At 47.6% G+C, this 15,034-nt stretch overlaps 1 protein-coding gene across 1 annotated transcript; it reads left to right on the forward strand.

Moving 5' to 3' along the window:
• The first annotated feature begins 1,789 nt into the window (after positions 1-1,789).
• On the forward strand, positions 1,790-13,470 carry atn1 (atrophin 1). The gene is made up of 10 exons (XM_034553732.1): positions 1,790-1,861; positions 3,665-3,801; positions 4,270-4,371; positions 4,754-4,873; positions 5,051-7,857; positions 7,987-8,203; positions 8,336-9,959; positions 11,545-11,712; positions 11,898-12,078; positions 12,951-13,470. Exons 2-10 carry the CDS (start codon positions 3,775-3,777, stop codon positions 12,982-12,984), a joined length of 5,280 nt encoding a protein of 1,759 aa, XP_034409623.1. The 5' UTR covers positions 1,790-1,861; positions 3,665-3,774; the 3' UTR covers positions 12,985-13,470.
• Positions 13,471-15,034: the final 1,564 nt, after the last annotated feature.

The raw sequence follows: 15,034 nt of genomic DNA on the forward strand, positions 1-15,034 counted from the left end.
CTGAAGGAATTTAGAAGGAATCCCACAGAAACTCAAGAGGAATACTCAGAATGCTTTGCCTACTATAAAGGAACTAAAGGCCCGCCTTCATACCTCTGCATCTATATGTATCATCACGTATATATATACCTCAGGGATCTAGTACATCTGTATTATCAGTAAGGAGCAATCTGCTGTATATGCAGTTGCAGTAAATTACTGGATATAATCAGTTGTCAAAGGCAACACAGTACACACACACACACACACACACACACACACACACACACACGCACACACACACACACACACACATACATACATTTGAAATAGTATCTACATATGTATAATATGTAATACATATGTATATATAATATCGTATCCATAATATTTATATATATTTGTGTATGTTAATGTAACCGATTAATAGTAGTTGGTTCCATTACATTAATGACATTAGATTGGAATAGCCCTATACCCTTAAATATTGTGACTTCATCATCATAATAGGGCGCTGATAACAGCGCGTCAGTTGTAGTTTAATTATCAGGCGCGTGCTGATCGTCACTATCTGAGCAGCAGAGGGAGCGAGAGCGCGCGGCGAGGGCTGTTGGTGACGATGATGAAGGAAGGCCGGAGCCGCGCATGCGCAACTGGTACAGTCTCCGGCCCGGTTTCCATGGTTACCACACAATAGGAGACGGGACAGGGGGCTGCGTGAAGGGGGGGGGGGGGGGGGGGGGGGGGGGGGAGAGGGAGAACGACAGCAGCGGAGCGGAGGGAGGGAGGAGGGAGGAGGGGAGGAGGAGGAGGTCTGCAGAGCCGCTTGACTGGACACACCGCTGCAAGCTTCCCCCCAGACAGACAGACAGACAGACAGACAGACAGACAGACAGACAGACAGACAGACAGGGAGCCGCTGGACAGACCACAAATCACACAACAGAGGGCACAATTCAATTGTTCATTTCTCAATTGTTTGATTATTGCAAACGAGTTGGAGCTGCGCTGAGTCGCTGACATTGTCATTAAAATGCATCAAGATGAGGCTGCGTGTGTTTTCTCTTCAGTCCGTTGAAAAAAGTGCGGCATGAGAACAAAGACCTATTGGACACTTCTTCCCCTTCAGGGTTCATCGCGAGATGAAGCTGCACAGCTCGTCATTCCGTCTGAAGCGGAGTCTCATACAGTAAAGGTGACTCTGGAGGGACTCGGCAACAGAGACAGAGAGAGAGACCCTCCCTCTTGATCCCCTCCCTCTTCACTGTTTTGGCCCTCTCCCTGCGCCTCTCTTCCTCCTTCTCCCTGCCTCACTACTCCCTTCTCCTCCTCCTCCTCCTCCTCCTCCTCCTCTATCCTCCCCCTCACTCCTCATGCAAATCACGCCCTCTCCTCTCTCCCTTTCTCTCCCCCGACGTGCATCTCTCTCTGGCTCTCCCCTCCGTTAAAAATGTGTGACTGTAAGACCGGAGAGGGGATATAAAAAAAAAAAAGAAAGAAAGAAAAAAGTGCAAGTCGTCTTAGAGGAAGAAGGGGAGTAGGCAGGCTGGGAGAGGGAAGGGGAGGGAGGGAGGGGGGGGGGGGGCAACAAAAAAAAGAAAAAAGGGGGCGAAAGGGGGTGGGGAAGAGGCGAGGGTACGCATCAATTTGTAGTCTTCAGTTGGCACCCCTGTTTTTTTTTCTCCTGCAACGAATAGAAAGAGGTTCGTCTGCATTATTGTTATTATCGGTGCCCGTTGCAATATGAGCCAGCACAAGCCTCTGTTGACAGACGCCTGGGCTCTGAGGTGTGCGTGTCAGCGTGCAACATAAAACGACAAAACAGAGGGAGAGAAAGGAAAGGGAGAGTGAGAGTGAGAGCACGCATCGCTGGATACCATAGGTAAGTGAAAGGGGGAAAAAATGGATGCTTATACAGTTTATTTGGGGCTATTCCTGCTGGCCACGTTTGTCCTCTCCCTCCCATTTTTTTCCTTTGTGCTTTAATTATCGTCATACTCCTGCGTTGTGGCTCAAATTCCGTCCCGGTGAATTAATGGGAATAGGGTGCACGACGCGCACCCACATTCCAGCGAGGAAAAAAGAGAAGGGGAGAGAGAGCCGGTGCGAAATGCCATGGATCGCCATTCCATATCATCTTTTCCTTTTAGGATGTGCAGCGTCTGGGAAAGCAGCACCGCGCGGGGGCATCCATTCTGATTGTGAACACGTATGTTGTGTCGCTGAACACGGAGGTGGACTGTGCTCCTTCCGTCGTAGTCTGAGAGGGCAGCGTTGGCCCCGGTCTCCTCTGCGTGTGTATCAATAACATTTCGCAGGAAGAAAGAAGAAAAGAGTCGTTGCGGTGCCTCTCGCTCGCCGGTGATGTAAGCGGAGCACTGCATGCTCCTGCTTTTGCATCGCATGCAGTGCTCACATTTGTTGATAATGCATATGTTCCGTGTGTGCTCGCGTGCAAAGCGGACTAGTGGTGTTAATGCTGTTGCATGTCGGTGATGTGTTTGCGTCCTGGTTGTTTACTGACCGTGGCCAAGGACCTGCCAGTGGACCACAGACGGGCCAGTAGCTGCCACCTGTAACTGAGATGCATGATGTACACAGTAACGCACTGGGCCCCTGAATGATTCCTGTGAGACGAACTTAGTCATTTGTATGTTAATTAGACTGACTGTGCACATACCGAATTGCCTATAAATACACGTGCCGTGTTTTTTTCTATTATGCATATGAAGTATGAACAGTGGTTTTACCCTGATTGGATCAGTCACTGCAGCATGCACTAATAATTAATGCATAGCCATGTGTAGTGGAGCTGCTACGGGATTTACAGGATTCAAACACACACATATTCGGATGTGGCTCCTATATTTACCAGCTGCATAACTGAGTGTACAACAGCTCTTCTTACTGCTCGGCCAAATATATCTTTTCTTCTTACATCCAGTGGCGTGGACTATTTATATCTTCATTCAATATACATGAGCCATTTTCATCATCATAGTGTGGTACATGAATGAATGGATCCTTGCAAAGTAGTCCACCTATGTTGTCAGGCACACCCAAATGGATGAAATTGTGCATTTCCCTAATGGTTGGCTGAGTGGATAAATAAGAATGTGATTCTGCCAGCTATAACCAGGTCATGTGGGTTAACCACAAGTAGCTGTGGGTTTTGGCTGTTGTGGTGAAGGTGGAAGAGGGGCGTGGGTGGGGTGGGGGGTGGGGGGGTCCCATATCCTCAAGATGTTTGCGGGAGTCTTCTGCAGGCCGCCATCCAAAAAGCAGTCTAACAATCTGTCTTATCTACCAGATCTTTTTTTTTTTTATCTGCTAGTATCCAATTAACAATACCCAGACCAGTGCATTCTGGTAGTGCGAGTGGGTTAACCGATCGGGCCTGTGGATATTTTACTACCGTAGTGAAGACAGAAGAGTTTGGAGCGCAGTGAAAAGCAGTTATTTCGATACAGTGTGAACCATGCTGGGAATTTAAATGTTGCAATATTGCTTTTGCAGTTTTAAACTCAGATGTTTTCATAATGACACACACATGGTGCAGATAGCAAACCGCATTGTTTAACACCATATTCGTACTAATGTTCATCAGCAAAACATTAACTTCTCTGAAGGATTTCCAATGCAGATACATATTGAATAATGCCTTCTTTGTTTATCTTCTTTCCAGGAGTTGGTAGATCTCACGGTGTAACACACAGCCCAGTCAGTAACCAACAGGAACCAGTTCAGTCCCTGCAATGGCTTGTGTTGTAAAATGGTCATTTTAAAGAAGAAATAATGAAAACGCGGACACATAAAGAATCGGTATGAACAAGGCCTACATTCATTTTTCCATTGAGGTCAGGGCTTGTTTACCTGCCTAAAGTAGTACATTTGGGAATTTCTACATCATAATTAAATATGTGATAATATTAAAATAACCAAGATGACTAAGTTGTAATTGATGTATTTGGTTGTGACGGTGCACGTTTATATTCTTTCCTCTTCCAATTCCTTCCTCTTTACTGGGTCTTTCTCTCTATTATGGCTTGTTCTTCTTTTCCCCGCCCTCACAAATTGTATTCTCCACTTGTTCTTCCTACATCCCAACTTGATTTGAACATACTTGCTTTTTTATTATTATCTTGTATGAACTCTGTTTTCCTCACATTCAACACATCTCTTGATTATCTCGGCATGTCTCCGTAAACCTGTAACTCTTCATTATTTTAACATGTAATGCTTTCCCATCCTGTCCATGTCTTGCTCCTTTGCTGGACTCTGGGTTTGCAGATGCCCATGCGCAGTGGGCGACGGCGGGGGGCGAGTGAGGAGAGAAGGGGCAGACGCCCGCACACCAGCCCCACTCGCCCTGAACGCAACGATAGACAGACGGTTAGCACACCTCTTATTTGCTTTTGTTCCTTCCTTGTCGTTGTCTTGGCCATACGGTTGTATGTGTGCATGCAAGTACAACGAGTCATGAGCAATAAAAAACTGTCCCTGTGTGTAGTATTGCGTGTGTGTGAGAGTATGTGTGTGTATGCTGTCAGTGCATGAGTCATCAGTATGATTGCCACAGACGTACCCTTGCAGTGTCAGTATTGTTCGATAGTGTGTTTTACAACATAGCTCTTTGAAATCTTTGATGTTTAGTGTTTGACATTGATGTGTGTGTGTGTGTATGCATGCAAGTTGCTTTGTTCTAAAAACAGTCATAGGCTTATTAGGGATTCAAAAGCATCACTACAGAATTAAAAGTCTTGTGTTGTTTTAGCAAAGAGGTGCTGGTGAGGAATTGGCTGGAAATCGCTTCAGTCGCAGATCACAAGGGCATGATTCATCAGAGAGTGAGGGGGAGGAACTTGTGTCTCCTCCAAAGAGGCAGAAAGTTCAGGTTTGTGTTACATTGCATCAATCTGTTATATAAAGACTAATTACAAAGCTTTGATTCAGCTAAATCATCCAAAAAGCAACTGTATAAACTGTAAAGACTTTGATTTTTGGCTTCTACAATATAACCGTGTTCACAAAATGTACATTTTTACCTCATCCAGAAATGCTATTTTTTCAGGATTTGGCCTCTACCCCAAACCCTCCAACATCAACACACTCAACTGACAGCTCGGCTCCTTCCACTGTCCCACCTCCAACTTCAGTTGCCAGCCAATCCCGTGAGAGCGACAACGAAGATGGCCAATCCCAGGGCAGTAGGAGTTCAGTTGTAGGGAGCCTGGCCAATAGTAGCAGTAGTCTGAGCAGTGGGCGGGATATAGACCAGGACAATCGCTCCTCGTCCCCAAGTCTCTCCGCTTCCCCTTTGGGTAGCTTGGACTCTGATTCCGATGGCCCAGACTCACCAAAGCAAGGAGAGAGGGAACGAGAGAAAGGCAAGGAAGGAGGAGTGGGGAAGGTGGCGGGAGAGGATAGGAGAGCGCAACGAGAGGGGAGAGGGGAGGAGTCCTCCGCAGATGGAGAAAAGCGGGAAATGGATACACGAATTGAAGACTGTCCATCTCTTAAGCCCTCCTCCACTCCCTGCTCTTCCTCTGGTCTAACCCCCTCTCTACGGGGAGCAGGGGATTCATCAAATGACAGCAATAGCGGGAGGAAGTCCTATTTCTCCCTGGACTCCAAATTGATGTGTAAAGTTGAGTACGGCGGACCGACAGGCGTTGAGGGTGCACTTAGTGGCAGCAGAATGAATTCCAAAGCCAGCACGCAGTGTGTGACCAAGACCACTATCCCGGGGGGAGATTTTTCCCATAACAGCCCCAACATCCCCCAATCTTTACCCCCTCCTCTTCCTCCTCCACCGGCACTGAAGCCCTTGGAGCTCGGGGGACAAAACCTGCCTGCTGAGGTTAAGATAGAAAGAGACAAAATAGAAAAGACAGACAAACTCCTCGACAAGGCTCAGTCGACTCCTCCTTCTCTGTTGCCACAGACTGGCCCCCAGCAGCAGTCCCAGCCTCAGACCCAACCCTCCACCCACCCTCACCACTACAGCTCCACCAGCTGGCAGGGTGGTACAGCAACCGGTTGCCAGGGGAGCTGGGGATACACCCGTTACCCCGGCAACCACCACCCACACCAACCACAGCACCAGCCCCCTGTGCAGCAGCAGCAACTTCCTTCTGTTTACAACCCTCCATCCTCTCGCCACTCCTCCTCCCACCCCTCTTACCTCCCCCATCCTCACCCCCACCCCCACAGGGAGTACCTTCCCAGGTACGCTGGAGGGGGAGGGGACAGAGAGAGGGGGGCTGCAGGAGAGAGGGAGAGGGGAGTGAGGGGGGAGTGTGTGGGGAGGGAGATCAACAGGGAGTTCTCTGCTCCCATTGGCAACAGCAGCAACAATAGTAGCGGAAACAGTAATACTCCTTGTGGTGGGATGGGTGGGTCCAACAGCATCCAAGGCAGGGAGTTTGGGGTTCTGCCAGTGGGTCAGAACCGGGATTTCCCAGGTTCTGGGAGGGATGGACCTAACCTGGGTCCTGAAAGAAGAGACTTTGGTCCAGGTTTCAGAGATAGGGAGCGAGAAAGGGAAAGGGATCGGGATGCAGGGAGGGAATTTCCTCTGCCAAACCAAAACCAGAGTAGAGACTTTGGCCCCAATGGAACTGGAGGGGGGCATCCCAGAGACAAAGATGGAGGCAGATGGGGTGAGTTTGGGGTTCAGACAAGAGAGGTTGTCAGCAACAGTAACCCAAACAACAACTCCCTTCCTCAGGGAAACCCCCCAAGTTCAACCGGTGGGCTACCTGCCACACCCATGCTGAACCGAGACCCACCTGCATCACCCCAAAGCAACCCAAGTCACCCTTCCCACTCTTCCCTTCCCCCACACCCCCACCCTCATCCCCCAAACTCATCCAGCCGAGACTTCCCTCCTCCCATGGACCAGGCACAAACCCCTCCCTCTGGAGCAGACCACTTTCACAGAGAGTATCCTCCCACAGGAGGTAAAGACTTTCCTGCTGGGGCTCCTGCTTCCACTGCCACAAATCGAGAGTACCTCAGCCCCCCTCGGGTGACTCCAAACTTGGGAAGAGAGTATTCGGGGCCTGTAGGAACCCATCACCCCCACCCACCTCACCCCCATTTCCAGTCTGGGCCCAGAGAAAGAGAGAGAGACTTAAACCTGCGAGATTCTGCTTTATACCAAAACCGTGGAGGGCCAAATCAGCCTCCTGCCCTGTCTCCTTCCTCCTCTTCCAGCCATCATGGACACCCTTCGAATACTCCATATGCCCCACCACCACCTCAGCCTCCTCTACCCCCAACTCAGACCTCGCACACCCAGCCACCCCCATCAGGTATGGCCCCCAATGTACGTCCCCCACACTATCAGTCCTCCACCCAGACTCCTCCAACACCTCTATCTCCACTACCCAGCCCATCCACAAATCAGATGGGAGGCTTCTCATCTGGACCCAACATGCCCCTTCCTGGGCCAGGTGTGTCACCTGGATCTCGTCCCTCCCCTTTCCATGGTACTTTGAACAGCCACCCTCCCTTCAGTGGAACGTACCACTCAAATGGGAGTGGCAGTAACATGGCTAACAGCAATAGCAACAGTAGCGCACCCAATAGCAGCAATACCAACTCGCGATCACTCTCGCCTCAAAATGTCTTAAAAGGACCTCCCCCTCTTAGTAACTCAGCCAACAACAACAACAGCATGTCAAACCCTGCCTCCAGTTCTTCACTCCCTGGTGGAGACGGGCATTTGGATTTGGGTCTACCTCCTACACCTGTTATCAAAGAAGAACCAATAGAAGAAAGGGAAGAGACTGAAAGCCCACCACCGGTGTTGAGAAGCCCCTCTCCTGAACCCAAACCTGTAGACATTCCCATCCATGCCAGCCAATCAGCAAGGTAAAGTCAAAACAACATCACCATCCTATTTGAGATGTGTCGTTCTGTTCAGTATGTGAGTAACGCTAACGGTGATTATGATTGTGACTCTGTGATGATATTTTTCTCTGCTGTGTCACCTGTGTCTAGGTTTCACAAGGTCCTGGACCGTGGCAGCGGGAATTCCTGTGCGCGCAGTGATGTCCTCTTTGTCCCGTTGGACGGCTCCAAACTGTGGAAGAAGAGGAATGAGGTGATTGAAAGGGCTCGCAGGGAGGTCGAGCAGCGGGCCAGAGACCTCCGAGAAAAAGAGAGGGAACGGGAGAGGGAGCGTGAGCGCGAGAGGGAACTGGATCGACATCTACAGGTGTGCACTTTTAAGAGTGATAGTTATGCAGCATGTCAGATTTTATGGATTTGATGTAGATTAAATTGGTTATTTTAACGGGAGGGGAGTAAAGCAGATGTGATTTACTGTCTTTTACTGTTTTCTCTGCAGCAGCAGAAGGACATCAACGCCTCTGGAGGAGGTCGCCAGGGCTCCTCTCTCTTCTTCCCCTCTTCGTCTTCTATCATCCTCGACCCATCTTCTTCCTCTTCCTGTGGCAACTCTGTCTCCCACCCTCACGCTCACCTCCAGCATCATCACTCCCACCCGCATGCTCACCTTGCTCAAGCTCACCATCTCCACCCATCCCTCGCTCACTCCATCCCCCACTCCCTCCTGATGCCATCCATGGGTGGGACATCCACAGTCGTTGGCCCTCAGGGAGCCCTGGGAATAGGTTTAGGAGGTCCATATCTGGGCCCTGACACCCCAGCGCTGAGAACCCTGAGCGAGTATGCTCGCCCTCATGCTATGTCTCCTCTCGGGGCAGCAAGTCGTGCCCAGGCACACCACGCGCAAATTCACCATGGCCATCCCCACGTCCACCCCTCATTCTTCCTTCCTCAGTTCCAGAATCATGCTTTAGGCCACCCGCATCACCTGCCAACTGATGCAGCTACAGCTGCAGCCATCTTGGGATTTCTGTATGGTGGCAGCCTTGAAGGGGGTCCAGGTGTTGGAGGCCACGCTGGAATGGCAGGAGGCCCAATACCTGGAGGGATTGGGGGTGCAGGGTTCGGAGGAGTCGGCTTTCCTCATGCAGTGGCTGCACATCGAGAGCGAATGAAGCAAGGATTTGAATTTAAGAGTGATGAGCGGATTTACCCACATGGGGCCATACCTGATCACGCTGCTCTTGCCCTTGCTCACTCTCACTCTCATTCTCATGCCCATGCCCATGCTCATGCCCATGCTCATGCTCAAGCACATGCCCATGCCAATGCCAATGCACACGCACATGCACATGCACACGCACATACACATGCACATGCACACTCCCTGCTACTTGGAGGAGGTGCAGCAGGAGCTAATGAGGTGACACTCTATGGCACTCCTCCTCCCTCCGCTCCCACCGGCCCCCAACACCTCCAAAGCCCGACTCTTGCCCCAGTAACTCGTCCTCCGAACCCTCCTGCCCCTCAGTCCCTGTCCAATCCACCCCCTTCATCTCTCCTAACACCCTCTCTTCCCTCTCACCCATCATCTGCACCACCGGCTGCCCCCCCAGCGCCAGCAGGCCCTGCTGCTCCTCCGCCAGCTCCTCCTCCACCTGCTCCACCAACGTCCAATGCCTCCTCACTTCATCACCCGGTCCCCCATTCTTCTTTTCCTAGCTCCCTGTCCTCTCATCTGCCACCAGCCACTGCTCCAGCCGCTCCCCCTGACAACTACCCCACTCCCACTCGCTCTCCTGCCTCCTATGAGCGGGACAGGAGTGGGGAAAGAGAGCGGGAGAGGGAGAGAGACAGAGCAGCTTTACCGGCCTTTGGGGACAGAGAGCGAGAAAGAGAAAGGGAGAGAGAAAGGGAAAGGGGAGGAAGTGGTGGAGGAGGAGGAGGAGGAGGAGGAGGAGGAGGAGGAACGGGAGGAGGAGGAGGAACGGGAGGAGGAGGAACGGGAGGAAATGGAGGTGGAGGAGAGAATCTGGGGCGTCTTCAGATGTTAAACGTGACGCCTCATCATCACCAGCATTCACACATCCACTCACACCTTCACCTGCACCAGCAAGACACAGGTACTAACCACTTCTGCTACAAATGCTCTTATTATCAGTATAAACAGCCATGAGATTATCCACGTGTTACTATGAACACATTTTGTCCCAAAAAATCGAAGAGTCGCAAGCCTTACCGTTGTCGTGGATGACACAGTCCTTCTTTAGGATGGGTATTGTAGTTTATATCAATCCCACGTGAACCATGCTGCGTGCGGTGTATGCTGGATTGACACACCACATGTGTCTTAATCCGTTCTGTTTGAGAAACGGAACAGCAGTTTTAGTTTAGTAACATCATTTAGCAGAAATGTATGACAACATTCCAATACTTTTGTCTCTTTGAAAGGAGTCAAATGAAAAAACTGCTTACTCATATTTGGGGTGTCAGGGTGGGTAGTGGTTCGCATGGTTTCTCACAGTAAGAGGGTTTATGGTTCCAACCTGACGGCTAGCTTGGGCCCTTCTGTGTGGAGTGAGCATGTTCTCCTCATGTCAGCAGGGGTTTCTCCAGCTTCCTCCCCGTCCAAAGACTTGCAGGTTAGGTTATTTAGGTTAATTGGTGACTCTAAATTGCCCGTAGGTGTGAATGTTAGCGCAAATGGTCGTCTGTCCTTATGGCCCAATTCCAATCTGTTCCTCCACTCAGAGGGTCCGCCATAGGGTCCCCACTTCCGTGGAAGTGGGGACCCTATAAGTGGGTTATAAAACTCCCAAAAAGTTAGTCTACATCAATACTGATTTAACCAGCTGCCCCTACTGACCACGCACAACGCCATTTTGTGTTCGTCATGGAACAAACTCGGATGACTCGACTACCAGTACAAACATTTACTCATAAGCTGCTCAAACTAAGACAGACTTTTCATATTGTCATACGGCATATTTACACACTATACAATTATAGACACTATTTTCAGCATTAGTATTTACACTGTTATACTACTACTTACTGTAGTATAATGCACACATTTCTACATACTTTACTATTATTTTCATACTTTCTCTACGTTTATGTATATATGCTATTCTAGAATGTAACGTCACACCATTATTTCTGATATTCATGTATCTTTTCCTTGCTGGAGAGAGGGACATTTGTCCTGGAACTTGCAGCTGTATTTGTGCCTCTGACTTAAAAAAAAGGTGCTTCATTCAGCTGAGTACAAACAGAGGAAGGTGTTACGACCGGATTGGAATTGGGCCAATGTTTCGGCTCTGTGATTGCCTGGCGACCTGTCCTGGGTGTACCCCGCCTCTTGCTCAATGCCAGCCGGGATGGGCTCCTGCCCCCTGCGACCCTGTAAAAGGATAAGCTGTAACAGATAATTGATGGATGGAAATTAGTATTTGGATTTCACATTTACACTTTAGCAAAAGTCATTATGTTCACTGACTCCGCACTGCCTCCAGAATCCAGATTTCTTTGACTTTATTCGATTGTGTTAGCTGCTCATGTGTTACCAAGAATCAGACATCTCTCAAATGTAGCATAATGTATTCATGTTAATGTATTACATGCTGTGTGCATTATCTTTGTTTTGAATTCATAATTTGACTCTTATTAAATATTTCCTGTATTTCCTATTACATCACTGGCATCCAGCGACGGCCGGCGTACACCCCCTGATGGACCCGCTGGCGTCGGGGTCTCCTTTGACACGCCTCCCTTACCCAGGAGCCACACTAGGCACCCCCATCCTGGCTCACCCCCTCACTGACAGCGAGGTGCTCCGCCAACAGCTGTTCGGTGAGGAGAAGGCTCCTCGTCCATGTACTTGTTCAGTTTTTCTCTCTTAAAAACTTAACAGTGCTGAAAGTTTATGAATAGAGTCTTTGAATATGATGACGATGATTGACCTTGGGACCCTTTCGGCTCCATTATTTCTCCATTTTCTTTCCGTATCCCCGCCTGCTCCTCCTCTTTCCTCTTCCTTTTTCTTTTTTTTCTTTTTACAGGTGCTCCTTTCCGTGACCTGCCCCAGCCGTCCTCCCTCACTGGTCCCATGTCGGCAGCCCATCAGCTCCAGGCCATGCAGCAGGCCCAGAGCGCAGAGCTGCAGATCCAGAGACTGGCCCTGGAACAACAGTGGATCCATCACCATCACCACCACTCCCTTACCCAGGACGAGTATTACAGGTACGGAAGCTGTGGTTGGGCCTCTGTTAATGCAGCAGAGACCATATTCTGTTTCCATTTGCTGTTTCATCTTTCGATGGTTTTTTTCTAGTAATGTCTCAATAAGATGTCACGGTGTTGTCTTCATTTGGCTCAACCAACAGTGCAAAGTCCAAAGATGTAAATTAACTATGATTTAAGAAAAAGAAAAGCAGAACATCTTCAAATTTGAGTGTGCATGAATAATTTATAAACATAGTTGTAGATAATATTTCTGTGTATTTCTGTGTACATGTGCCTACCGTTTTGCACTATCCTAAAAATTAGACAAAGTAGTTTTAAGGTATGTTTTCTATCGATCTATACTTCATCTTTAACTTATCGTTAGCGCAATTTACTTAGGCCAATGACCTTCATGGATGGGAGAGAAATGTCTTAAAATAACCAAACTCGACCTGACAAACAACAATGGCCTAAATTTGACACAAGACCTGGTATTTTATTGGGACACGTCAGGTAGCAGTAAACTTCATGTCTGGTTATTACATTTTGATCAACTCTTAACAAGTCGTAATCAGCACCGATTAATAACACTCCTACCCAAGGTCAGTCGTACTGACATTTGGCAGCCTTGGGCGTGTGCAAACTGTCGATTTAGTTTGTTACAATTAGACTGTAAAAGTCAGCTTGGCTGTGCGGCTTGTGGTGTTTGAGAAATGTTTGCTACCTCTGTGCATATTTGATTCCTGAGAAAGGCAATCTACGGATTAAAATACAGCTTTAAAAATGTATCTCCAAAAAAAAAAAAAAGCCATTATTTTGGACCCTAACCTTAGCTGTGCCCTTTAACTTCAAACTGCACTCCAACATGATTTCTCCTTTTGACCTTTTAGTCACCTGAAGAAAGAAAGTGACAAAACCCTGTGAGGGAGGGGCACGACAAAGCAGCATGGAGAAATACGAGGGAGAATGTGTGCAAAATGAAACGCAACGGAAAAAAGCACTCCGAACAACGAAGGAACAAAGACTCTAAAGGAAAGCTGGACTAATGGACGAGGAATCCGCTGAAGAAAACAAGAAGATTTTTGAAGGATTAACAAAAGAGAGAAGGAGGGCGTGAACACGTTGCACACAGTCCCTGCTAACTGCACCACGTGGACGATCCAGACTCCGGCGCTACCCTGCATAATGTTCTCAAACTCCAGTCCTGTTTTGTATCGTGCTCTGTACAGTATATTAGATGGGGGAGGCAATAGTGAAGTACAGTATGTGTAAAATACTTGATGCCAGAAGGAATGTGTACATGAGTCTCTTTTATGTCTTTGCATGTAGCTAGGCGCTTATTCTGAACTGGTGGAACTTTTGGTTCTATTTTTAGTAATTACCCCCTCTTTTGTATCTGAGGGGCGTTCTATATGCATGAGACCAGCAATTTAGTGTTATGTTATGTTTATTATCAATAGTATTGTTATTATGATTAATGTTGTCTGTTGATAATTATATAATTATATATACAGTACATATTATTTGTATTATTTTTTTACATTTTCATGGTATGGCCGTCGGTTTTTATTTTTATTTTTTATTTTCAATTTACCTTGTGAAACAAGATGCAAATGAAGGCAAAAAAATCTGGAAATAAATTATAATCTTTTTTTGCTAGTCTCTGGCGTATTCATGTGTGCGCTATTCCCCCCCCCCCCCCCCCCCCCCCCACATACATTCAGACTACTTGCCCAGTCTTTGTTTTATACAAGTCACTCATGCACAAAGCATATCGAATTCCTGACTCTCCTCCCCCTCCCCCCTCTCCCTCTCTCTTTCTGACTCCCCCCTATTTCTCTCCGTCCCTCCTTCTCTTGGCCGAGTGTAGCTAATAGGAGACACATGGGATGAGTGTGAGACATGGGAGTTGAAGCGCTCCAGTGAACACCAGCCACCCTGTAGAGCGAGCATTCCTTACTGCACAGTAAAAATGAAGAGAATATATATATATATATATATATATATATATATATATATATAAAGAGAGAAATGAGAAAGAAAGTAAGGAGGAGCTGTGAGAGTGTGATTTACTGCTGAAGGCTCAGGGCTGTGTGTGTTCTCACCGTGTCCGGCTGGAGAAATCTCCTTCAAAAAGACATGGATCACTGAATACGGCCTTCATGTTGCAAGACACAACCTCTGCTGCTCGCAGGTTTGTAGATCTGGCAGAAATAACTCTTACAATATTCATGTTTTGGAACAATGATGCACTATGCATTATTTTAATAGTCTTAAAGTAGTCTCACATGAATCTCCAGAGGCCTGAAGTCTACTACATCCCTTTTCTTTATTTTTGCAATAAAATCTCATACGGATTGATGTAAAGCCTTTTCTGTAAGAACCATCTAAGTCAGGAGATTGACATTGGATACATATACTGCAAAGGGCATGCTTGTGGGTTGGAATGTAGGTTGTGTGTCATTTAAAGTCACCTTGAATAAGTGTGTCAACATATTGTAAAGTATCCTCTAGCAGGACACATCTGATTTTCCCCTCTGGTGGCATCACATCTGGGGGATATTCTTAGCACTTCTTAGTCCTCTCAGGCTGGATAAGGATCTTATGAAAGATGTTTGAACTCCTTCATGTAGACCTAGAGTTATAACGACAGCCTCTTCCAGCAATTTAGGATGTAAAATAAAGGTTTTTCTTAGCAGCTCTTCAAATATGGGACAACTATTTGAAAATAATTCTTATTATTTCATATTGTCCTATAGTACTACATATGAACGGTTTAGTGCATCAGGATAATGCACAGTGTTAGGTTAAGACTCTTGAGTGCATCCCGTGGTTTATGAAAATATCTGTAATTACATGTATTGCCACTGATGACCGACCGCAATCTGGGAGCAGCAAGACTGCAAATACTACAAATGATTTGTGAGCACTTTAGATTCATGTGATTCAAATGTGTGCGGATTAAACAAACAAG

This window comes from Cyclopterus lumpus, chromosome 16 (genome assembly GCF_009769545.1).
Source record: "Cyclopterus lumpus isolate fCycLum1 chromosome 16, fCycLum1.pri, whole genome shotgun sequence".
Lineage (NCBI taxonomy): Eukaryota > Metazoa > Chordata > Actinopteri > Perciformes > Cyclopteridae > Cyclopterus > Cyclopterus lumpus.

What these genes read in the sequence shown, in the direction of transcription:
- atn1 (XM_034553732.1), top strand. Translation starts at nt 3,775, where the DNA reads ATGAAAACGCGGACACATAAAGAATCG. An exon ending in CGCGGACACATAAAGAATCG is followed by an intron (nt 3,802 to 4,269) that starts GTATGAACAAGG and finishes CTGGGTTTGCAG; the next exon opens with ATGCCCATGCGCAGTGGGCG. An exon ending in AACGCAACGATAGACAGACG is followed by an intron (nt 4,372 to 4,753) that starts GTTAGCACACCT and finishes GTGTTGTTTTAG; the next exon opens with CAAAGAGGTGCTGGTGAGGA.